Source organism: Ceratotherium simum, chromosome 23 (genome assembly GCF_057802395.1).
Source record: "Ceratotherium simum simum isolate JZ-2026a chromosome 23, ASM5780239v1, whole genome shotgun sequence".
Taxonomy (NCBI): Eukaryota; Metazoa; Chordata; class Mammalia; order Perissodactyla; family Rhinocerotidae; genus Ceratotherium; species Ceratotherium simum.
This window is the reverse complement of record NC_141922.1, coordinates 22,431,169-22,454,103: the sequence shown is the minus strand read 5'-3', so window position 1 is coordinate 22,454,103 and position 22,935 is coordinate 22,431,169. Positions and strand designations below refer to the sequence as shown.

The 22,935-nt window shown below is 42.2% G+C and overlaps 1 protein-coding gene across 1 annotated transcript in view; it reads right to left on the bottom strand.

Moving 5' to 3' along the window:
- SAMD12 (sterile alpha motif domain containing 12) overlaps positions 1-20,349 on the bottom strand; it is a 387,706-nt gene extending 367,357 nt beyond the window's left edge. Inside the window, exon 1 of the mRNA XM_087447522.1 lies at positions 20,211-20,349. Within this exon, the coding sequence (XP_087303648.1) occupies positions 20,211-20,223 (13 nt within the window). The 5' untranslated portion in view covers positions 20,224-20,349. The remainder of the gene's footprint in view (positions 1-20,210) is intronic.
- Positions 20,350-22,935: the final 2,586 nt, after the last annotated feature.

Below are 22,935 nucleotides of genomic sequence, written 5' to 3'. Positions count from 1 at the left end.
AATGAAAAGAAAGCAGGGTAGCAGTACTCATATCAGACAAAATAGACTTTAAAACAAAAACTGTAAAACGAGACAAAGAAGGGCATTACATAATGATCAAGGGAACAATCCAACAAGAGGATATAACACTTGTAAATATCTCACGCACCCAATGTAGGTGCACCTAAATATATAAAGCAATTATTAACAGACATAAAAACAGAAATAGACAGTAACACAATAATAGTAGGGACTTTAACACTCCACTTACACCAACGGATAGATCATCCAAACAGAAGATCAATAAGGAAACATTGGCCTTAAACGACACACTAGAACAGATGGACCTAGTAGATATATACAGAGCATTCCATCCAAAAACCGAAGAATACACGTTCTTTTCAAATGCACATGGAACATTCTCAGGATTGATCACATATTAGGCAACAAAACAAGTCTCCATAAATTTAAGAAGATTGAAATAATACCAACCATCTTTTTCTGACCACAACGGTATGAAACTAGAAATCAACTATAGGAAGAAAATCAGAAAAGCCACAAATACATGGAGATTAAACAAAATGCTACTGAACAACGATTGGGTTAACGAAGAAATCAAAGAAGAAATCAAAAATACCTGGAGACAAATGAAAATGGAAATACGACATGCCAGAATTTATGGGATACAGCAAAAGCAGTTCTAAGAGGGAAGTTTATAGCAATACAGGCCTATCTCAACAAACAAGAAAAATCTCAAATAAACAATCTAACAATGCACCTAAAGGAACTGGAAAAAGAAGAACAAACAAAGCCCAAAATCAGTAGAAGAAGGGAAATAATAAAAATCAGAGCAGAAATAAATGAAATAGAGACCAAAAACAATAGAAAAATTAATAAAACCAAGAGCTGGTTCTTTGAAAAGATAAACAAAATTGACAAACCTTTAGCTAGACTCACCAAGAAAAAAAGAGAGAAGGCACAAATAAGTAAAATCAGAAATGAAAGAGGAGAGGTTACAACAGACACCTCAGAAATACAAAAGATTATAAGAGAATACTATGAAAAACTATATGCCAACCAATTCGACAATCTGGAAGAAATGGATAAATTCTTAGAATCATACAACCTTCCAAAACTGGATCAAGAAGAAGTAGAGAATTTGAATAGACCAATCACCAGTAAGGAGATCGAAACAGTAATCAAAAACCTCCCCAAAAATAAAAGTCCAGGACCAGATGGCTTCCTTGGTGAATTCTACCAAACATTCAAAGAAGAGTTAATACCTATCCTTCTCAAACACTTCCAAACAATTGAGGAGGGGGGGGAGCTCCCTAACTCATTCTACTAAGCTGACATTACCCTGATACCAAAACCAGACAAGGACAATACAAAAAAAGAAAAATACAGGCCAATATGAGTGATGAACATCGAGGCGAAAATCCTCAACAAAATACTAGCAAATCGCATACAACAATACGTTAAAAGATTATACACCATGATCAAGTGGGATTTATTCCAGGTATGCAGGGATGGTTTAACATTCGCAAATCAATCAACGTAATACACCACATTAATAAAATGAAGAATAAAAATCACATGATCATCTCAATAGATGCAGAGAAAGCATTTGACAAGATACAGCATCCATTTATGATAAAAACTCTGAATAAAATGGGTATAGAAGGAAAGTACCTCAACATAATAAAGACCATATATGAGAAACCCACAGCTAATATCATCCTCAATGGTGAAAAACTGAAAGCTATCCCTCTAAGAACAGGAACCAGACAAGGATGCCCACTGTCACCACTCCTATTTAACATAGTATTGGAAGTCCTAGCCAGAGCAATCAGGCAAGAGAAAGAAATAAAAGGGATCCAAATTGGAAAGGAAGAAGTGAAACTGTCACTATTTGCAGATGACATGATTTTATATATAGAAAACCCTAAAGAATCCACCAGAAAACTTTTAGAAGTAATAAACGACTATGGTAAAGTTGCAGGATACAAAATCAACATACAAAAATCAGTTGCATTTCTGTACACTAACAACGAAGTAGCAGAAAGAGAAATTAAGAATACCATCCCATTTACAATTGCAACAAAAGAATAAAATACCTAGGAATAAACTTAACCAAAGAGGTGAAAGATCTGTACAAAAACTATAAAACATTGCTGAAAGAAGTTGAAGAGGACACAAAGAAATGGAAAGATATTCCGTGCTCTTGGATTGGAAGAATTAACATAGTTAAGATGTCCATACTTCCTAAAGCCATCTATAGATTCAATGCAATCCCTATCAAAGTTCCAACAACATTTTTCACAGAAATAGAACAAAGAATCCTCAAATTTACATGGAACAACAAAAGACCCTGAATAGCTAAAGGAATCCTGAGAAAAAGAACAAAGCTGGAGGTATCACACTCCCTGATTTCAAAATATACTACAAAGCTATAGTAACCAAAACAGCATGGTACTGGCACAAAAACAGACACACAGATCAATGGAATAGAATCGAAAGCCCAGAAATAAACCCACACATCTATGGACAGCTAATCTTCGACAAAGGAGCCAAGAACATACAATGGGGAAAAGAAAGTCTCTTCAACAAATGGTGTTGGGAAAACTGGATAGCCACATGCAAAAATGAAAGTAGACCCTTACCTTACACCATACACAAAAATTAACTCCAAATGGATTAAAGACTTGAATGTAAGACCTGAAACTGTGAAACTTCTAGAAGAAAACATAGGCAGTACGCTCTTCCACATCAGTCTTAGCAACATCTTTTCAAACACCACATCTGACCAGGCAAGAGAAACAATAGAAAAAATAAACAAATGGGACTACATCAAACTAAAAAGCTTCTGCACAGCAAAGGAAACCATCAACAAAACGAAAAGACAACCTAACAATTGGGAGAAGATATTTGCAAACCATACATCTGATAAGGGCTTAATCTCCAAAATATATAAAGAACTCATGCATCTCAACAACAAAAAAACTACCAACCCAATTAAAAATGGGCAAAAGACCTGAACAGACATTTCTCCAAAGAAGATATACAGATGGCCAACAGACACATGAAAAGATGTTCAAAATCACTAACTATCAGGGAAATGCAAATCAAAACTACAATGAGATATCACCTCACGCCCGTCAGAATGGCTATAATTAACAAGACAGGAAACAACATGTGTTGGAGAGGTTGTGGAGAGAAGGAACTCTCATACACTGCTGGTGGGAGTGCAAACTGGTGCAGCCACTATGGAAAACAGTATGGAGATTCCTCAAAAATCAACGATAGAACTACCATATGATCCAGCTATTCCACTGTTGGGTATTTATCCAAAGAACTTGAAAACACCAATTTGCAAAGGTACATGCACCCCTGTGTTCATTGCAGCCTTATTCACGATAGCCAAGACTTGGAAGCAACCTAAGTGCCCATCAAGGGACGAATGGATAAAGAAGCTGTGGTATATATACACAATGGAATACTACTCAGCCATAAGAAACGACGAAATCCAGCCATTTGTGACAACATGGATGGACATTGAGGGTATAATGCAAAGTGAAATAAGTCAGAGGGACAAGGTCAAATACCGTATGATTTCCTTCATTAAGTAGTAGATAATAACAACAATAAACAAACACATAGGGACAGAGATTGGATTGGTGGTTACCAGAGGGGAAGGGGGGAGGGAGGAGGGTGAAAGGGATAATTCGGTACATGTGTGTGGTGATGGGTTGTAATTAGTATTTTGGTGGTGAACATGATGTAGTCCATGCAGAAATAGAAGTACAATGATGTACACCTGAAATTTTTACAATGTTATAAACCAATGTTACTGCAATAAACAAAAAAATAAAACACAGATGGCCAACAGGCACATGAAAAGATGTTCAACATCACTAATTATTAGGGAAAGGCAAATCAAAACCATGAGATATCACCTCACACCCGTCAGAATGGCAATTATCAAAAAGACAAGAAATAATAATTGTTGGAAAGGATGTGGAGAAAAGGGAATCTTTGTACACTGCTAGTGGAAATGTAGATTGGTGCAGCCTCTACGGAAAACAGTATAGAGATTCTTCAAAAAATTAAAAATAGAACTACCATATGATCCAGCTATTCTACTTCTGTGCATTTATCCAAAGAACATGAAAACACTAATTTGAAAAGATGTATGCACCCCTATGTTCATTGCAGCATTATTCACAATAGCCGAGACTTGGAAACAACCTAAGTGCCCATTGATGGATAAACGGATAAAGAAGATGTGGTATATATACAATGGAATACTACTCAGCCATAAAAAAGATGAAATCTGGCCATTTGCAACATGAATAGATCTTGAGGGTATTATGCTAAGCAAAATAAGTCAGAGACAGACAAATACCATATGATTTCACTCAAATATAGAAGATAAACACACACATAGATACAGAGAACAGACTGATGGTTACTAGAGGGGAAGGGGGTGGAGAGAGAGTAAAAGGGGTAAAGGGGCAAATGTGTATAGTGACAGATGGCAACTAGACTTTTGGTGGTGAATACAATGCAGTCTACACAGAAGTCAAAATATAATGATGTACACCTGAAATTTATGTTATAAACCAATGTTACCTCAATTAAAAAGAAATGTGTTACAACTCTGAGTTTTACAATTAATCTGGATCCTGTCCTCATGTTGCACAGACCTCTCATTCCATCTAACAGCGATACACTTTTTTTTTTTAAATTTTTTATTTATTGCAGTAACATTGGTTTATAACATTGTATAAAATTTCAGGTGTACATTATACTTCTATTTCTGCATAGATTACATCATGTTCACCACCCAAATACTAATTACAACCCATCACCACACACATGTGCTGAATTATCCCTTTCACCCTCCCCCCCCTTCCCCTCTGATAACCACCAATCCAATCTCTGTCTCTATGCGTTTATTGTTATTATCCACTACTTAATGAAGGAAATCATACGGTATTTGACCTTCTCCCTCTGACTTATTTCGCTTCGCATAATACCCGAAATGTCCATCCATGTTGTCACAAATGGCTGGATTTCATCGTTTCTTATGGCTGAGTAGTATTCCATTGTGTATATATACCACATCTTCTTTATCCATTCATCCTTTGATGGGCACTTAGGTTGCTTCCAAGTCTTGGCTATTGTGAATAACGCTGCAATGAACACAGGGGTGCGTGTATCTTTATGCATTGGTGTTTTCAAGTTCTTTGGATAAATACCCAGCAGTGGAATAGCTGGATCATATGGTAGTTTAGGTGAGTGTTTTCCATGCCTCTAACCTCAACATCGACACGACCATCAACCACCGACAGAATGGGATGATACCTTCTGAAACTCGGACAATTATTTGTTGTCCTCTCAAGAACTTCCATCATTGCCCTCATAAGTCCTGTATCTAAGGAGAATAAGATTGCTCATTGTGCTTACACACATTACAAAACAAAAAAAAAGAAAGGAGAATAAATAAAATGCATTAATATTTTATCAACAACTAAACAACTATTAAGATTTTCTAGAATGACTTCTGTTACTCCACATAGAGAAAGTTACTTATATAAAGCCCAGAAGGAAATATGAACTTTCCCTGGGGTTATCTGTGTATCCGAGTGGCCAACTAGTTTAGTAGCAACAGAGTAGACAATGAAGTCATCTGAATTTGGGCTTGAATTCTTACTGTGTCATTTACCAGCTGGTGACCTCGGGGATGATTGAATCACTCTGGGCCTTAACTTTTCATGGAGGAAATGGAGATAATATTATTAACCATCTCATAGGATTATTGTGAATACGTAGGATATTCAAAATAAACAACAACCAGTATAGCCTGGACCCCAACCCATCAGAATAGTCATTGGCTATCAACAACCAGTATAGCTGTACCACGGTATACTGGCTGAAGAACAACCCCAGCTGCTAACATCAGTGAGTGCTTAATAAATGTTAGCTACAGTTATTCTTATTTGTGTTTGCATGATTTTTTATTTCTATGGTGAATATGAAAGATTTTCATGCCCAGAATATGTTTTTTAAATATTGCTTTAATATAGCTATTTAGAAGATATGGTTATGGAGATTCAACAAAATACTGGGAGAGGAAAAAAAGGAATTTATCACTTGAGCCAAGGATTGGGCTCCTCCATGACCTTAGGCCCCATTCGGGCTGCCTTCATCCATAATTAAAGAAAAATCCTTGATTCTTTTTAGAACATCCCACTTGCAAATACCTTAGAAGTAGGCACTGCCCTCCCTTCCAATCACGGCAACAAGGATAGAAGCCATAATAAAAAGACTCACGACACCAAGTTCTAAATCTAAGGAGTTATGTGATCTTGGGCAAGGGAGCCTTCATGTCCTTATCTATGAAATGGGAACAAGAGTGCCTGTTCCAGCTGCCAATGGATCAGCTGTGGCTCAAATGAGAACTGTACCTTGGAAAGCACAGAGTGCTGTGTAAAGCCAGGGCAGTATGATTTCAATGATGGCCTTGGGGTGAGCCCCAGAAAACACGCGGGCGCCAAAGCTACCAGCTATTGAGTTTCAATTAGAAACCCAGGTCAGGCAAAGCAGGTCAGAGGGAGGCTGCAGCTTCATGGGGTTGTATAGTGGCACTTAGCAAGCAACAGAGAGAGCATCAGCCAGGGGAAATCACTCTCCCTTACCATTAGAATCAGGGACAATGGCCTCAGCACCCTGGAAACCTAAATTTTAAGGCCTTTAAAAGCAGGAAGGGGGCAGCAGATAGGAGAAGGAAATGGAGATCATGTTCTTGTCTTGGCAAAATTGCGAAGTTGGCCAAGTTTCTTTTCAGCATCTTTTTCACCTTTCCTTTCTGACATCACCCTTATATGCTGTTGTCTTCCTGAAACCCCAAACCCAGGCTGTAGGATCAAAATGCCCTCGTGGTACCTGCTGGCTGACCTGGGCACCCAACCCGTGCTCCACAGGCAAGCACCCACTAAGGCCTAACCTCTCCAGAAAATGGCTCATGTTCCAAAAATTATACCCTCCCCCAACATGTGAGAATTAGAATTCCTCCTACTCCATCCCTGACCTACCTGGAGTTAGTTATCACCAAATAGACGAATTCACAAGAAATTGTCAATCGCCCACATATTCTTATAGGTTATCCTTTAATAGTCACATATTTACAGAAAATTCTGAAGATGATAATGTCTTAATCCAAATTCTTCAAAGTGTCCCAACTAGGAAATTGGATGGACATCTTTTGTTTTTATCAAATTCCAGCTCTACTACTTACTGGCTGAGTGACTGTGGGCAAGTTACTTAACCTCTCTGTGCCCCTTTTATTTTTTATAGATAGGGTTGATGTGAAGATTAATGAGCTAATATATGATAAGCAGCTAGAACAGTGCCTATCATACAGTATAGCTACTAATATTTTTTGATAATTATGTATTTAACAGTTACAACATTCCTTATCCACACCACACACCACCCACCCATTCCAGAAAGAACAGGACCTTCTCCAAGAGATAATACATCTAAATTCCCGATGGCCCCTGCTCTACCAATTATCCCTTCTATTTTTCTATCTTCAAAACCTCCCTCTCCACTAGGTCAATTCACACACACAGTCTATAAACACTCCCAAATATTTCCTAGCTAAAAAAAAAAACGCTTCCTTTGAACTTGTTTCCCATCTAGGTAGGCCCTTTGTCTTCATACTTTCAACTTCTTACCACTTTTACAACTCCTTTGACCTTGCCCTCTCTTGCTATAACTATTTCTCCCTTCTTTCCACTTGGATACATTTCCTTTTCTCCATTACTATATATTTGCATCAAGAGTAGCTTTCTCATCACCCACTTGATCCTTAAACTATTATAAGGTAGATTTGCTTCCCCATTTCATCAGAAAGCCTTTTACTACTTGCCAAACCCATGGGCACTTCCCAGTACACCCTAGCTGACTGTCTTTCTGCATCAGGTGATGCTGACACACTCCATCTTCCAGATGGTTCCCTACTACCACTGGTTGCTTCTTCCTGTCTCCTTCAGATTCCTCTTCCTCATCCCGTCCCTTAAACACTGCAGTTGCCTGGCAGTCATGCTCTTCTCACACAAGATCTCCTCTCCCACCCCCCTATTCTCTTGCCTTAGACATATAGATAGAAGGATGTGAGAAGAACATGTGAACAACTGGGAGAAAGGCCTTCAAGGTGGGAAGAACATAAAGCCAGCAGGTATTCGAGGCACATTGTGGGCCAGCAAACAGCTGATCCCTGGCTCCGTGAATATCAGGAAAGATTCCTAAAGGAGAGGGGTGGGAAATCAGCCTAGAGCAGGAAGGCGGTGAAGGGCCCTGACTGCTGAGGAGTTTGGACTTGAATTTTTTCTCGTGTGTGAGGAAGATCAGCCCTGAGCTAACATCCAATACCAATCTTCCTCTTTTTTGCTGAGGAAGATTGGTCCTGGGATAACATCCATGCCCATCTTCCTCCACTTTATATGGGACGCCACCACAGCACGGCTTGACAAGCAGCATGTCGGTGTGCGCCTGGGATCCGAACCTGCGAACCCCGGGCTGCCGAAGCGGAGCGCGTGCGCCCTTAACCGCTGCGCCACCGGGCCAGCCCCTGGACTTGATTTTATTGGCAGCGGGGAGCCCCTGAAGAGTTGGGAGCAACTATGCATCTGCCACACTCTATAACTAAACAATCCCAAATCCTATCTTTTTTTCCCTATGAAGTTTCTCACATCTGCTCCTCTTGGTTCCTTTCCCCATATCATCTTATTACATGACTTCAGCTTCCTTGTTTTTACAGTCTCTCCAGGCTATGACCAACCGTTAGTCCACTCTTTTAAAAAAACATACCTATAAGGACTTCTCACAGGGAGTTCAGGGTGGTGGGAGGGCCATTGCTGTGGGCATGGCAGCTCCCCTGATTGAGAGCAGAGCCCCTACACAGCCTACCCTGCCCACATGCCCTGCCCAAGTCCACACCTTCTTTACTGGGAAATATTTACAGCTAGAGCCTTGAATCTCTGACTTGACTGTAAGCCCCTCAAGGAGAAGGTTCATAGCCTTAGATTCTTTTATGGCCAGTGCTGTTCACAGTGCTTAGCTTATCACACTGTAATAATAATGAATACTTATTATCCAAATAAAATAGAAATGTACACTAATTGTGCTGGGCACCCAAGTGAATTTGGAAGGCAACATGGGAAAGCAACCAAAACCCCAAAGCCTGGGGCTCCTTACAAAGAGAGAAATAAAATTGTAGCGAGTCAATATCAACAGAAACATCTTATCAGAGATTTGAGCCATAAACCTGGAAGAATTTTCCCTATTGTAGAACACAAATAAGGTATGTCTTGTTTTATTATGTTTTTTTTCCTTAAATTACCAAAGTTTCCTAAAGACAGCTGGTAAACCAGAATCAAACCACTAAACTGGAACAAAACCAGAAAACAACACAGGACAGTGAAAACACAAGGACTCTGGAATATAGCAAATTTGGCAACAGAGCCCAGTTCCACCATGAATTAGCTGTGTGGCACTGGGGAAATTACTTACCTTCTCTGGACCTAAAGTCTCTCCACTACTGGATGGGAACATCTCCTATCCCACTGCATTATGAAAACTCATGTTTAAAGCATGGACATCAAGAGCCTAGCTCAGAGTAGACACAAAATAACGTTAGTTCCCTTGTTTACTCAACCAACTGTTGCGTGCCTTCTTTGTGCCAGACATGGTTGTAGGCACTGGAGATGTATCAGAGAATAAAAGTCAAGTGCATGTTCTCATGGAGCTCATCTTACTCATCCTCAGCCCCTGTGAGAACAGAATGAAAGCCCAGTCTCTTTCCCCATGAACAATACACATAATGTCCATGTACAAATTGTGCACACAGCTGGAAGGGGATTGAGGATCCCATGAAACCTTCAATCCTCTCTTGTGATCTTAGATTAAGAACCCTGCCCTTATATCAGTGTCTCCCAGATATGTTTATTAAGAATGACTCAGGGGGCACATGTTAGATTCAGGATCTCATTTCTGATTTACCAAAAGAAAAAAAAAAAACATACACCCAAGGGAGGGGAGTAGGAGTGTGGATGTTATCAAGTGCCCCAGGAGAATCTCATCATTAAGGTAACACGACCTAAGCAGAGCTCGGTCTGCAGCACACCTGCTTTTCTAAGCTTACCCACCACACCATAGGACTATAAATCAAACTCCACTAGAGCCTGGCCCATAGTAGGTACTCAATAAGTATTTGTGCACAAAATGAACAATATTCCACTTCTAAGCTACAGGAAGTAAATGCTATACCCACAGAAGTTTCCCAGACGACTTGAACACAAAATGTCAATCCTACAGTTTATCCATGCAGAAGTGTCTATCAAACAACCACAACAACAAAAGCTAAGTTTTCTCAGAGAGCAGAAAAGAAACAGAAAGCAAGAGCTCAGGGATCAGGAAGTACTACATCTGGTGTTCCTCTCAGAGATGGAAAGGGAAAGAAAGTGGTAATAACTCAGCCAAGGCCAGGAGTGGGATGTCTCACCTCCATTTCTTGGCTACTGATTGTTTTCTCTCTTCCACCTATAAACCCCTGCTCATCAAGGGGACAATAAAACTCCAGACAAAATCAAGTGCAAAGTACATCTGCTGAAGCCTGATTAATAACATCATATTTTCACCTCCATGTAATGCACAGGTATCTTCTTCAAAAAAGAAAAAAAAGGACAACAAACCCTGAGTTGACATTTACAACTTCAAATACCATAGAGTTAAGGCAACCACGTATCCAGGAATTGTGTTGCAATCCTAAATTCAAATATTCCACCCCATGGTCTCACAGACCAGTGGGAAATCCTGGAAATCCTAGTGTGTTCACATCCAAATTATACCTCCAAGACTCTTTTGCATTTGGAAGCAATTCTGCTGTCAGGCCCTATACCCAATTTGTGGCTGAGTAAAATGTGGTCTCTGCAGGTGAACCAGGCACTGCTCCAGGCATTGTATAAAGGGACAGCTGATGAAAAACCCAATTCTAAATCAGAACTGCACAGAGCCGCAAAACCACCTATCATCCTCAAAATCTAAATCACACTAGAAACAGAGTCAACTAACCTTTTCTTAGGCTTCACAAAATGGAGTGCATCACTCCCCTTGGCAGGCAAGACCAGTTCCTTTCAGGGACAGGTAAGTTTTTCCCCTGCTCTAGTTAATCTCACTTTCTGTGGCCTCTCAAAGATGATCTCTTTCCTGTCTTCATGTTCTTGCCTAATTTTCTCCAAAAGTAAGCCCTCCCTCATCTGGGCTGCTTTCCTAATCTGACTGCTTTTCCACAACAACAAATATCTAGAACTTGATGACAAATTCTTGTGTTACTTATTATAAAAGTGAATTTAACGGCTTTCTTTTGGACGCAAAACCAGTGGCATTTCTGGGCTTTACCCATGCTTGAAGTCTGGGATAACCTGGAAACCAGTGTGTATATTCACTATAGCTATACTGCACGCTCTTCTATGATGCAGCTCAAGGAACCCACTTCTGGAAAGCTGTTTCCTTCTAATACCATACAACTGCCTGCATAGTCCCCACCAGTGTAATTCTCTTATTCTTGTGAAGACCTCGTTATCAGCAGATGATTAATACAGAGAAAAAAATCCAAACCGAGGAAAATATGTATGAGGCTCAGTAACTCTAGAAAACAAATTGGCAGTTTCTTATAAAGTTAAAACACACTTACTATATGACTCAAAAATCTCACTCCTAGCTATTTCTACAAGAGAAATAAACTTATGTTCACACAAAAACCTGCACACAACTATTTATAGTGGTTTATTCATAACTACCAAGAACTGGAGACAATCTAAATGTACTTCAACTAGTAAATGGAAAAACTGTGGTACATCCATTCAACGGAATACTACACAGCAGTTAAAAGGACTGAACTATTGATCCATGCAACAATATGGATGAATCTCAAATACATTAAGTGAAAGAAGCTAGACTCAAATAGCAACACAGTATATGATTTCATTTATACGACATTCTGGAAAAGGCAAAAGTATAGGGACAGAATTCAGTGCAGTGGTTGTTAGAGGCTGTGGATGGAGTGAAGGGTAACTTCAAAGGGGCACAAGGAAACTTCCTGGGGTGTAGGAATTGAACTCGATTTTGGTGGTGGTTACAAGAATGAATACATTGTATATGTTTGTCAAAACTCAAAGAACTACAAAAGATGAATTTTACTGTATGTAAATTATAAATAACCCAGATTTTAAATTTTTTAAAATACTAATATAGAACAGAGAAAGAGAACACTTGAAATAGGGACTCAAGTTTCAAAATTAACAATGAAATAGTTGGAATGATACTCTATCTTGAAAAGAGAAACTGAGAAGTTTATCTCCTAAGTAACCAAATTTAGATTATAATTATAAATGTTAACTTCCAGAACAAGAAAATAACTCATTTTTTATTTGTTATATAACTTCTGCAACAAGATTTATGGCAGCAGGACAAAACATTTTTCATTTCATATTTGACTTTTCATAGCCCATTTATAAAGGAGATTATTTTGTCCCAAAATATTTCAGGGCATCACTTTTCAAAGACTTCTCTTAATCCTTAGATGGTCCTAATGTTTTTCTCTGATGCCTATCAAGTCAGCATTTTAGGTCAATTCTCTCTTCTTTAATGGTTATCTGGCATAACTCAGCCAGATCTTAATTGGACCATGGCTGTATGATTCCATCAGTTCTCCAATGTCACTTTCATAGAATCCATGAAATTTTTCCCCTTTTGCAAGATGTGAAATTCCTTTTTGCAACCAATTTATATATATATATTGTATGGTTGAGCAATTATCAGACCATCAGAGAGAGCCCAACCTACAAAATCGTGGATGTTAAGTGGCAAGTAAATTTTTGGTGAGGAAACATTATTTAAGTGACAAGTCCTTAGTCAATATTTCATGACAATTTTACTTCCCTCTGTTGCCTCATAACTGCAGATATGAGATCAGATAATCAGTTAATGAATAAATCAAATAATACATTTAAAAGTGAGGATCTTATATTTTATCAATTACATTGTATTAGTCTTATCCCAACTCTGAGAACCTACATTCCTTCCTTGAGTTCCTACTATTATACCAAACACTATATTACCATGGGGCCATAAAAATGGCTTAGATGCTTTCTTAAGCATTGTAGGGAGACAACGAGACAGCACCATCGCCATCATCTTGCCTAACATTTGCTAAGTGTTTATTGAGCAACTACCAGAACGGGATGTAAGAGCTTTACTGATACTAATTTAACCCTCTCAACATGCCTATGAGGTCATTACTATTAATATTCCCATTTGATAGATGAGCAAAGGAGCCTCAGAGCTGTTCAGTGAACTGCCCAAACCCATACAGCAGGTCCTCAGCAGAGCTGGGGTTCACACCCGTCCGGCTATAGAGCTTGTATATTTAAAGACAGCACTGTGAGTGCTATAGCCCCCACAGCGACACACGAGCAGGCCTGAGACCATTCCGTACCCCAGCTCTCCCGCTCAGCTGTAGCTGTGAGGTCCACAAACATCTGACAAGTCACTGAAGACTTGGGATTTGCTAGACAGAATCCAAACACCTTCTACAGCAGGCAAGGCAGTCGAGGAGCAAAGAACCTGAACTTGCCAGCTGGCTCCTCCCAGCCCCAGCACCCGTGGAAAAAGGCTTGGAAGGCAGTCAGGCGGCCACCCCTGTCACCTGACAGCTGCCGCCCCTTCGTGCTCTTCATTCGGGGACGTGATCTGTACAAGCAGCTTCTTGCACCCACACTTTAGAAAAATCAGACTAAATATAGCCAAATCTGCTCTCATGAGCCAGCTTGGAGCTGGTAGTGCTGCTACATTCCACTTCAGAAAATTGGGGAGGAATCAGTGTGATTTACAGGAGAGCAGCTTTCCTCGCTTGCTCCTGTGGTTTCAAAAGGACCATATGCAAGATCCAACTGGGCTGTCGGGAGTGCTGAAGGTTTGGCCAAGCAGATAATAGAGCCTGTAGGAAAAGGAATGTACCAGACACGACTTAGGCGCATCCTCCTTCACTTTCCTGCCCATCAAGGGCTCAACAACCAGAACCCCCGGACTTGGGGGGAAAAAAATCCATCAGGTAACACATATTCCACATACACCACTCTGTTTTACGCCCGTCCCTCATTCCCCACCCATCAATATCCTACTCAAAAGTTCACTCAAATGCTCCCCCCTTGGTGAAGCCATCCCCATCCAGCTCAGAACTAAATGCTCCACTTGTTCTCAGACCTCCCACGTTATGTTGCTTGTACTTTTATTTAGCACTTATATCACTCAGCCTAATCTGCTTCCCTGACTCCATCACTAAAGTGGAGGCGGGAGGCAGAGTGGACTCAGCTCCCTTTTTATTAGACTTCCCACCAAATCTAGTAGCGTTCCTTGCACACAGTCAGTACTCTACTGCTTGTCAACAGAAAACGCCAAGCTGTCTGAATGCTAGTGAAAGAGTTTGCAAGTTCCCTTCTTTCTCCTAATTAAGTGCACACATCTGACGCTGACTCCCCCGAGTTCAGGCACAGCTCCAGATCCCTGGCTGCCCGTGACATGTCACCACAGCATCTACTGTGACTCAGCATTACAGAACACAGCTACACCTGCAAAGGTTCTACATAATCTCCCCTTATTAGTATCAGCCTGTGCTTCTTCTGGCATAAGAGACAAGATGAGGGAGAAAGGGGGTGGCTGAAAGGAATTAGTAAGGGCTGGTCCGGGCAATGCAACAGCAGGATTAGACTGAAGCCCTATCTGAACTGGCTGAGAGGTCCCGAAGAGGACGAGATGGGAGTGGCAGGAACCACTGCCACAGCAAGTTGAGAAGCAGGGTTTGAGGCCTCACTTCTTGCTCACACACAGTCACCGGACAGGAATTTTCAACGATGGGCTTCTTTCATGACTCTCATGTCCTAAAACAGAGTGATTAATAGAAGCTGCTGGTGCAGGAAAGTCAGATCTCATGGGCTGGAGAACAAAATAAAAGTTATAAAAAGGAAAAAAAGACCCTTGGTGATCAGTGAAATGGAGGAGAATCGGGTAGCAGTTAGGTGAACAATAACACTGTGATGCTGCAGAGATAAGTACCTGATAGGAAAACTAGTCCACGGTCCCACTGCTTTTACATCTACTCTGTAGATGAACACAACTGGGAGTTCTCCTTGTGGGTATACGGGTGCTACTATGGAAATCAGACGCACTCATAATCCTCCATCGGTCTTCCATTCATTCATTTGTTCATTCAACAAGCGTCATGCATGGTCTACCATGGGCCAGGCAGAAGACACAGTGCCTGCCCTCAGAAAGCACCACCAAGGAGAAGTGCACATCAACAATGCTCTCAACAAGGAAATGTGGTTAGAAAAATGGAGAAATGAGGTAAGTTAGCACGAGGAGAGCCATCTTCCTCCTTGCTCCATGTGTCTGTCATACGAGGAGAAATCCATGAGAATGGCACTTCTGGTCTCTGTCTCCTCGGCTCTCCTCAGGAGAAGAGAAGACAACTATTGACATGCAAGTCTGTGAAAGGGAACAACGCATAGGCAGCTCAGGTCTCACCCTCCTCCCTCCGTTTGAGTCCCACCAGAGGAGCCCATACTCTCTCTGCTCTCCAGGCTGTCAGCGTTAGAGGCAGGCACTTCTATGAGGGGTTCACTGATAGGGTACAATGTTAGCAAGTCCACTTGATCATCCAACCCAAAGCCAGAAAAAATAACCCATGTCACTTTGGAACAAAGATGACGTTTTTCTCTCCCATTGTGACTCACTGTGACTCAGTTCTGAACTCCACAGGGTGCAGAGTCGTCATTTACCACTGCTTCTCTTTGCTACAAGCATTTGACTATCTCGTTTGCTCTTTTGCCCAGTCACTGTTATTATTATTTATCCTTACAATATTTTGGTGATGGGCAGTTTTTTCACTCATTTACAGGGGAAAAAACTATAGAACCTGAACACTGAATGAGTTATCAGAGGCCATTTGATAAGCCAATTTGTTCACTGAGGATGGAAAATTCAGATTCCCTAACACAGATGTCATTTAGAGCACAGAGCCTTCCATTTAAAATTTTTGGGGCCGGGGGGTGAATACTGGAATCCTTTTCCTGCCATGCAAGAGAGGCTATTCTAGCAGATCTGGAATAGAAACACTACATACAATGTTCATCCACCTACTTTTCTTAGACAGCTCTTGAGGATGAAGCCAGGAGGAGAGGAATTGGAGACAAGGAGTAGGAGAACCCTTCTCTTGCTTTGGGGAATTTATACGTCATTCACGACGTAATTACTGTGCTCCCCTAAGTGCCAAGCACCAATCTTCGACTAAGAGAGGAATACAACACTCTCCTTGTTGAATCGACTTTTTTCCTCTCCCTGAATACTACTGCAATCCATTTCTGTTAGAAAACCTTGCCTCAGTGGACACAACCGTCTACACAGTCTATCCATGGAGAATGGATTACTCTGCGGTTTCTGCATGCCACCTCCTCTCTAGTGGTCCTAGTTCTCCAGCTATTTGGAGTAATTTATTACAATGCAATGGTTTTTTAAAAAGACAATGGATGCCAACATAATCCCAATCTGAATGCAGACCATAATGTGTCCTGTGGCTGGAAAGCATAACTCTAAGCCTCCCAGTTGCCCATAAACGCAAGACATGGGTCACAACCAGGCTAGGGAATAGAAACTGGACGTTGTAATTAAATGCAGAAAAGAAAACATAACCCAGGATAGCCATAAAACAATAAAAAAGGGCACCTCTTTTTCATCTTAAACTCAAGGCTGCAGGTTCAGCAAAATGAATGAGCTGCCTACTTGCTCTTGACACCTTTACAAGTTCAAGCTTACTTAAGAAAACAGTTTACACATCATAAAAACCTTCTAATTTGTTACCAATTAGAAAGACTGGTGTGAATAAGAGAAAATTCAGGATACAAAACACACGTGCCAAGTAGAAGAGCTTTGTTTTGTTTTTTTATGGAGAACGATAGGAGGAGTACAAATAGCATTTTCTAAGGATCCGTGTTTCAGGCATTCTTCTATAAGTCCTTTCCTTTACTTAATCCTCACAACCGTCCTGGGACATAGAAAGCATGCCCATTTTTTCCAGATGCAGAAACTAAATCAGATGTTATGTAATACGTATTCTATTTCCTATCCCAGTTCCTCTAGCAAAATTCCTTATTCTCTGAATCAGTGCTTCTCAAGGAGCTTGGCGAAACTCATCATTACTTGGTCTTGGGTGGGGAACTTTGCCTGGGACGGCCACGCACTGCAGAACGTTCGGCATCCCTGGCCCAAGTGCACAAAATACCAACAGCAGCCCCCAGCAGCAATTCCTACATATCTCAAACACGCCCTAGGAGGACAATGTCCCCGTCAGATGAGACCCACTGCTCTAGAAGAGTCTTTGAGCATCAGGACAAAAGACTGAAGAGAGGGGCACTTCCTTTAAAAGTCTCCCCTACCTTAAAATTTCTCAAAAGTCCCTTATTTTATGGCATTTGGGCTCCTAAGAAAGCCCCATGCACCCTTAGGGAGTCAGTTACAAAAGCTCCGTGAATTTATTTCCCATGCATTCCATGAGCATTTGCTGAGCACCTATCATGGGTCAGGTACTGTGCTATTGGCTGGGAATATAAAGTCAGAGTACATGGTCCCCCCTCTCAAGGGGTTGTAGTCTTACAGTCTAGAGAGAGAGAGAGATTAAGTGTGTTAAGTGTTAGGATAGAGGGAAGCACAGGTGCTAAAAAGACTTAGTGCTCTCCCACAGACTGGGGCAGAGCACTGTGAAGGTAGAGGGAAGGCAGGGCTGGGACAGGTTCCCAGAGAAATGAAGTTTTCCCTGAGCCTTGCAAGACCAAGTGAGAATAGCCGGAAGGGCCCAGTTCAGGACAAGAAAACTGCCATTGCAAAGACCAGAGATAGGAATCATATTGGCAGCCAAAGTTTAAAATTCTCCCCGCATTCTTCAAGTTAAGACCTCATTGTGATTCAAACTCAGGATCTCCTGTTTACTAGACAAGGCACTTTAACCAAATAAGTCACTAGAAAATAAAATAAGCTCTCCCCAGTCCATGCATACTTCCTTCCAAAGCCCTTGTTTTTGTAAGGTCTGGCTTTGCTGGTATAATAACCCATCAGACAAGAAATATGACTAATTCTATACTTCTTCCAGCGAGCAGGAAATCGTTTTCAAGTACACTGTGGACTGGCAGCCAGCAGGAGTGCCCCTCACTTGGGGACATAGATGAGCAGGGAAGAGAAGACAGGATAATCAATGTCATCTGAGTAGTGAAGCAAAGGGGCGCCAACAGGTCAACTCATCCTTGGCCTCAAGCTCAGGACGAACTTTACCTCAGTTATTTTTTTTTCCATCTTGTCTCACTTATCAACTATAACAATGTGAAAAAGCCAGATTCTCACCCTATTACTACGTTTGCACAGAAAAGAAAACTTGGAAAAGTCTTTGGTTATTTGGTTTTTCAAAGCCACATATATGAGACATATACATATATATATATATATATATATATATAGAAAAGCCAAATATATTAAATATAGATAGAAAGAAGCGGCCAGCTGAAGATCTCTGAACCTGAGATAGCCCAAAGGCAATAGCTTCCTGAGTTAATAGGCCCTAAGCATTTGAGCTCGGTTGTTGCTACTTCAGGTTAACTAGTTAAAGACAGAGCAAGAGTCAGATTAGCTCAGTTTCGGGCCGGCCCGTGGCTTAGCGGTTAAGTGCGCGCGCTCCGCTACTGGCGGCCCAGGTTCGGATCCCGCGCCCGCACCGCTTCTCCGGCCATGCTGAGACTGCGTCCCACATACAGCAACTAGAAGGATGTGCAACTATGACATACAACTATCTACTGGGGCTTTGGGGGAAAAAAAAGGGAGAGGATTGGCAATAGATGTTAGCCCAGAGCCAGTCTTCCTCAGCAAAAAGAGGAGGATCAGCATGGATGTTAGCTCAGGGCTGATCTTCCTCACACACACACAAAAAAGTTTAAAAAAAAAAGATTAGCTGTTTCTCTCACCTGGGGCGGGGAGGGAGGAGGGAAGCAAGCAAGCCGTCAGGGCTCCTTGCCTCCACCCTACAAGGAACAGGCTCATTTCCCCTTGGCAAGGAACCTGATGCAGCTGGCAGACATGCCCTCTTTTTCCTACCCCAGTTCCCCTCTGACCTGAGCCACACTCAGGAACCATAATTCTGTAGGTGAACACAGGCTCCCCTTTAGTGCCTCGATCATTTCATCATTGGTGCTCAGTCTGACTTCTAATTTGAGATCACAAACACACCTGGTCCACGTCTTTTTTCCCCAGAAACTACCCTCAACAAAAAAAACCCCCTGCGTTCCAAGGTAAGAGAATGTGAAATGAAAACTCGGATCCCTCACAAACGGCCTGTCCCTGCTTTCAACCAGGAAGTTCAAAGGAGGCAGGATCGCAGAGCCAAAACTGCAAAGCCACAGGCCAAAATTATACTAGGAAGGAGGAAGGTGGTCTTCAAAGAAAAGGATTCACCCAAATCGAAGAGGTTGGTTGTCCTTTTTTTCCTGGGCTGATGCCATTTCGTTTCTGTAAACTTGGCTAAGCCCGGGAGGGTTGTATATACAGAGACAGGTGTAGGGACACCTCCACCCTCTGGGTACATCTGCTGCCACCGCTGCTGGGTGCACACGACGAGGGGCCCTCGATCCAATCGCAGTGCATGCTTCCCGATGACGCACCTGGTGGGGGTCCTCTCCCACGTGTGGGGGGTAAAGCGAGCATCCCCAGCCTCATGGCCACCCAGCCGGCCCCGGTGGGAGGAGGCAACGAAAAGGGCACCTCGGGGCTCAGACCTCATGCTGGTCTCTCCGGCTTTCCCCCTATTTCCAGCACAGCGTTTCGCATTAGGGGCACTCTTCGTCTCCAACCCTAAAGTCCTGCGCACCTCCATGTCTTTCCAAAGCAACTGAATAAAGCGCCTGCTGGCCTTCGGTGGCTCAGGTGAGTGCCAAGACGTGTAGGAGGAAAGGGCCCGCTCGCCACCACCCGCTTTCTTCTCCTCCCCACGTTCCCCACGATTCGTCAGGGATGTGTGTATTGGGGTGCGCGGGTTAAGAGGGAGCTTAAAATGCCCAAGCGTCCCTTACCTTCCACAGCCATTCTCTCAGAGCTTCCCTAACGCATGCATAATTTTCTTGGCCGAGGTACTCCTCCTGCCCCGCGCTCCCCCCGTCCTCGCGCTTTCTCCTAAATATTCTGCGCTCATCTGCTCCAGGACCAACCTGCCGCGGTCACGCAAAGCGAGGCTACCGGCTCCCGGCTCAGAGCAAGGCGGCCTGGGAAATGTAGTTCCCTCCCTTCGCTCGGACCCGTGAAAGGACCCCAAGTCCTCCGCGGAGCGCGGTCCCGCTTCCCCACTCGGACAGCAGCTCCAGCTTCAGCTGCCCCAGGTAGAGCAGTCTTTCCTGGGGGTGTCTTATTGAGCGGACCCGGGGACCCCGGGAGGTAGTGGGGACTACATTTCCCAAGATGCCATGCTCTGGGTTTCGTTCGGCGCTAAGAGTAGAGACCCGTGATTGAGATCTTCTCTGGCAGTTAGAAAGGGGTAAGCACCTGGCAGGGGTCGTGCGGGAGGCAAGAGGCGGCGGGGTTGGTGGTGTGGTCTGAGCTTGTTCGCTGGCCTCCTTGGCCACCGATTTAGTGAGGAGAGCAGAGCCACCGGCCGCCTGTGGTTCTCCGCCTGGGCCAGAGAGCAGCTGCACAGGGTGCGGTTGAAACTTGTTGCTCTGCGCCCTGGGATGTGTGGGGTTTAAGAGAATCCCCCCACCAGGTGATACAGCTGTCTTCTGATCCTCCAGGTGGTTCAGCTGGCTGAACACTTAGCATAGGGGTGGGGGATGGCTTAAAAATCCCGAACAGGCATCATCCCCAAGGGCTTATTAGGAGCAAAATCTAGGAACCAGGATTCCACTTGAGGATGTCAGGTGATGGAAGCCTGTGTGGCGTCCAAGGTAGGAGGCTCTCAGCTTGCCTGGTCGAGAAGCCCGTTGGCGGTCTGTGATAGGGCCTAATAATTAACAGCGCCTAAGAATTAGTGTTCTTTCAACTTCTGAACCTGTGTCCTAACTCCAGGTGTGGGAGCTTAAAGCCGACGGGAAAAAGAATCACGTGGAGGGCAATAGAATTACAGAGTTGGTAAATACCCATAAAAATGAAGTTCCCGAACTTTTTTTTTCTTTTTTCCCCTGCGTGGAAATACAGATGCAATTATGGCTGGTACAGATAAGGGAATGGCCTTGGGAACAAATCTGACTCAGGACTGCCATAGATTTTTAAAGGCCTTGAGCTCAGAAATGTGGTGCCACTTCCACCCAGCCCCCAGCTCTTCTGTCCCCTCCCCTATATATAATTCTTTAAAATACCAGACTGGAAAATAACTCAAGGAAGTACAAACATTCGATTTTCCCCATCATAACTGCTTAGGTTTTCTTTGTCTTGGTCATAAATTTTGTTTGTTTTACAAAACAATTTTGTTTCTGAGTATGTACGTGCACACCTGCTTTTCTGGCCACTAAGTACATGCTAATCCTCCTCTTGGGCAATATGGCTGGGTCTGCCTATTTATAGAAGTACCTGTGTGTAACCAGTAAATGCCCTTGGTGATACTTTAATTCTGAGTCCTTAGAGCTGTGTACGAATCAAACCCAAGGCTTCTGTCTGTGGTACAGTAGAGAGCGACCTCTTCAGGGAGACACTATTGCCATGGGTAAAAGAGTTTTTCCAACCTAATATGCAGCCAGGCATTCCAAAATCTGGAAGGAACTGAAATCTAGGTGCTTCCCTCCCCCTTCAAGTATACAGAATCACCAAGGTGTTAAGTCTTTCCTTAGATTGAATGAATGGAAAAGGAAGCCATAGGACAGACAATATCAATTGTTCTCAATCTTGTCTGTGCATCAGCCTTTTACAAACACACATTCCTAACCCCACCTTAGTCTTACAGAATCAGAATTTCTGAGAGTTTGAGTAGGGCCACTTAAGTTTTAAAAACCCACAAGTGATTCTAAGCTGCATCAAAGGTGAAAACCATTGGTGTGTTTTCAAGCTTTTAAGGATCTTAAAATGTAAGAATCACTGAAATCCATTTTTAATTTTAAAACCTCATTTAAGCTCAGGCCTTTAAGATCTTTCCCAACTGATGTGCATTCCAATTTGAGTATCATTTTTAGTATAAATGTAAATAAGATATGAAGGAACTATTAGTTTAACCATATGAAACAGCCAATATTTAACTTTTTTTTTACCTATAAATAGAGCAATTTCATGTGGTTCAACCTAATAAAGGTTAAGCAGGGGTTTTCAAATCTGGCTGAATTCTGGTCAATTCTGGGAAGATTTGAAAAAATAGTTCCCACTAGAATGGCCAAAAGAAAAAGAAAATACCAACTCTTGGCAAGATTGTGGGGTAGTAAGAACTCATATATACAGCTGGTGTTGTGCAAATTGATACAACCAAGCTGGAAAACCAATTTGAAAAAAAATATTTAGCTGAATATAAGCTTATCTTGTGACCCAGCAGTTCCACTCCTGCATGTATAACAAACGGGTATGCATACACATCTTCTCCAAAAAACATACAGAGGAATGCTCATGGCTGCATTATTTGTAATAGCTTCAAACTGCAGACAACCCAAATGTTCATCAACAATAGATTGGATAAGTGAATTGTGGTATGACCAAACCATTCTATATATCAGGGGTCAGCAAACTATGGCCCACGGGTCAAATATGGCCCACTGCCTATCTTTGTATGGCTCATGAGCTAAGTATGGTTTTTACATTTTTAAATGGTTGGGAGAAAAATCAAAAGAA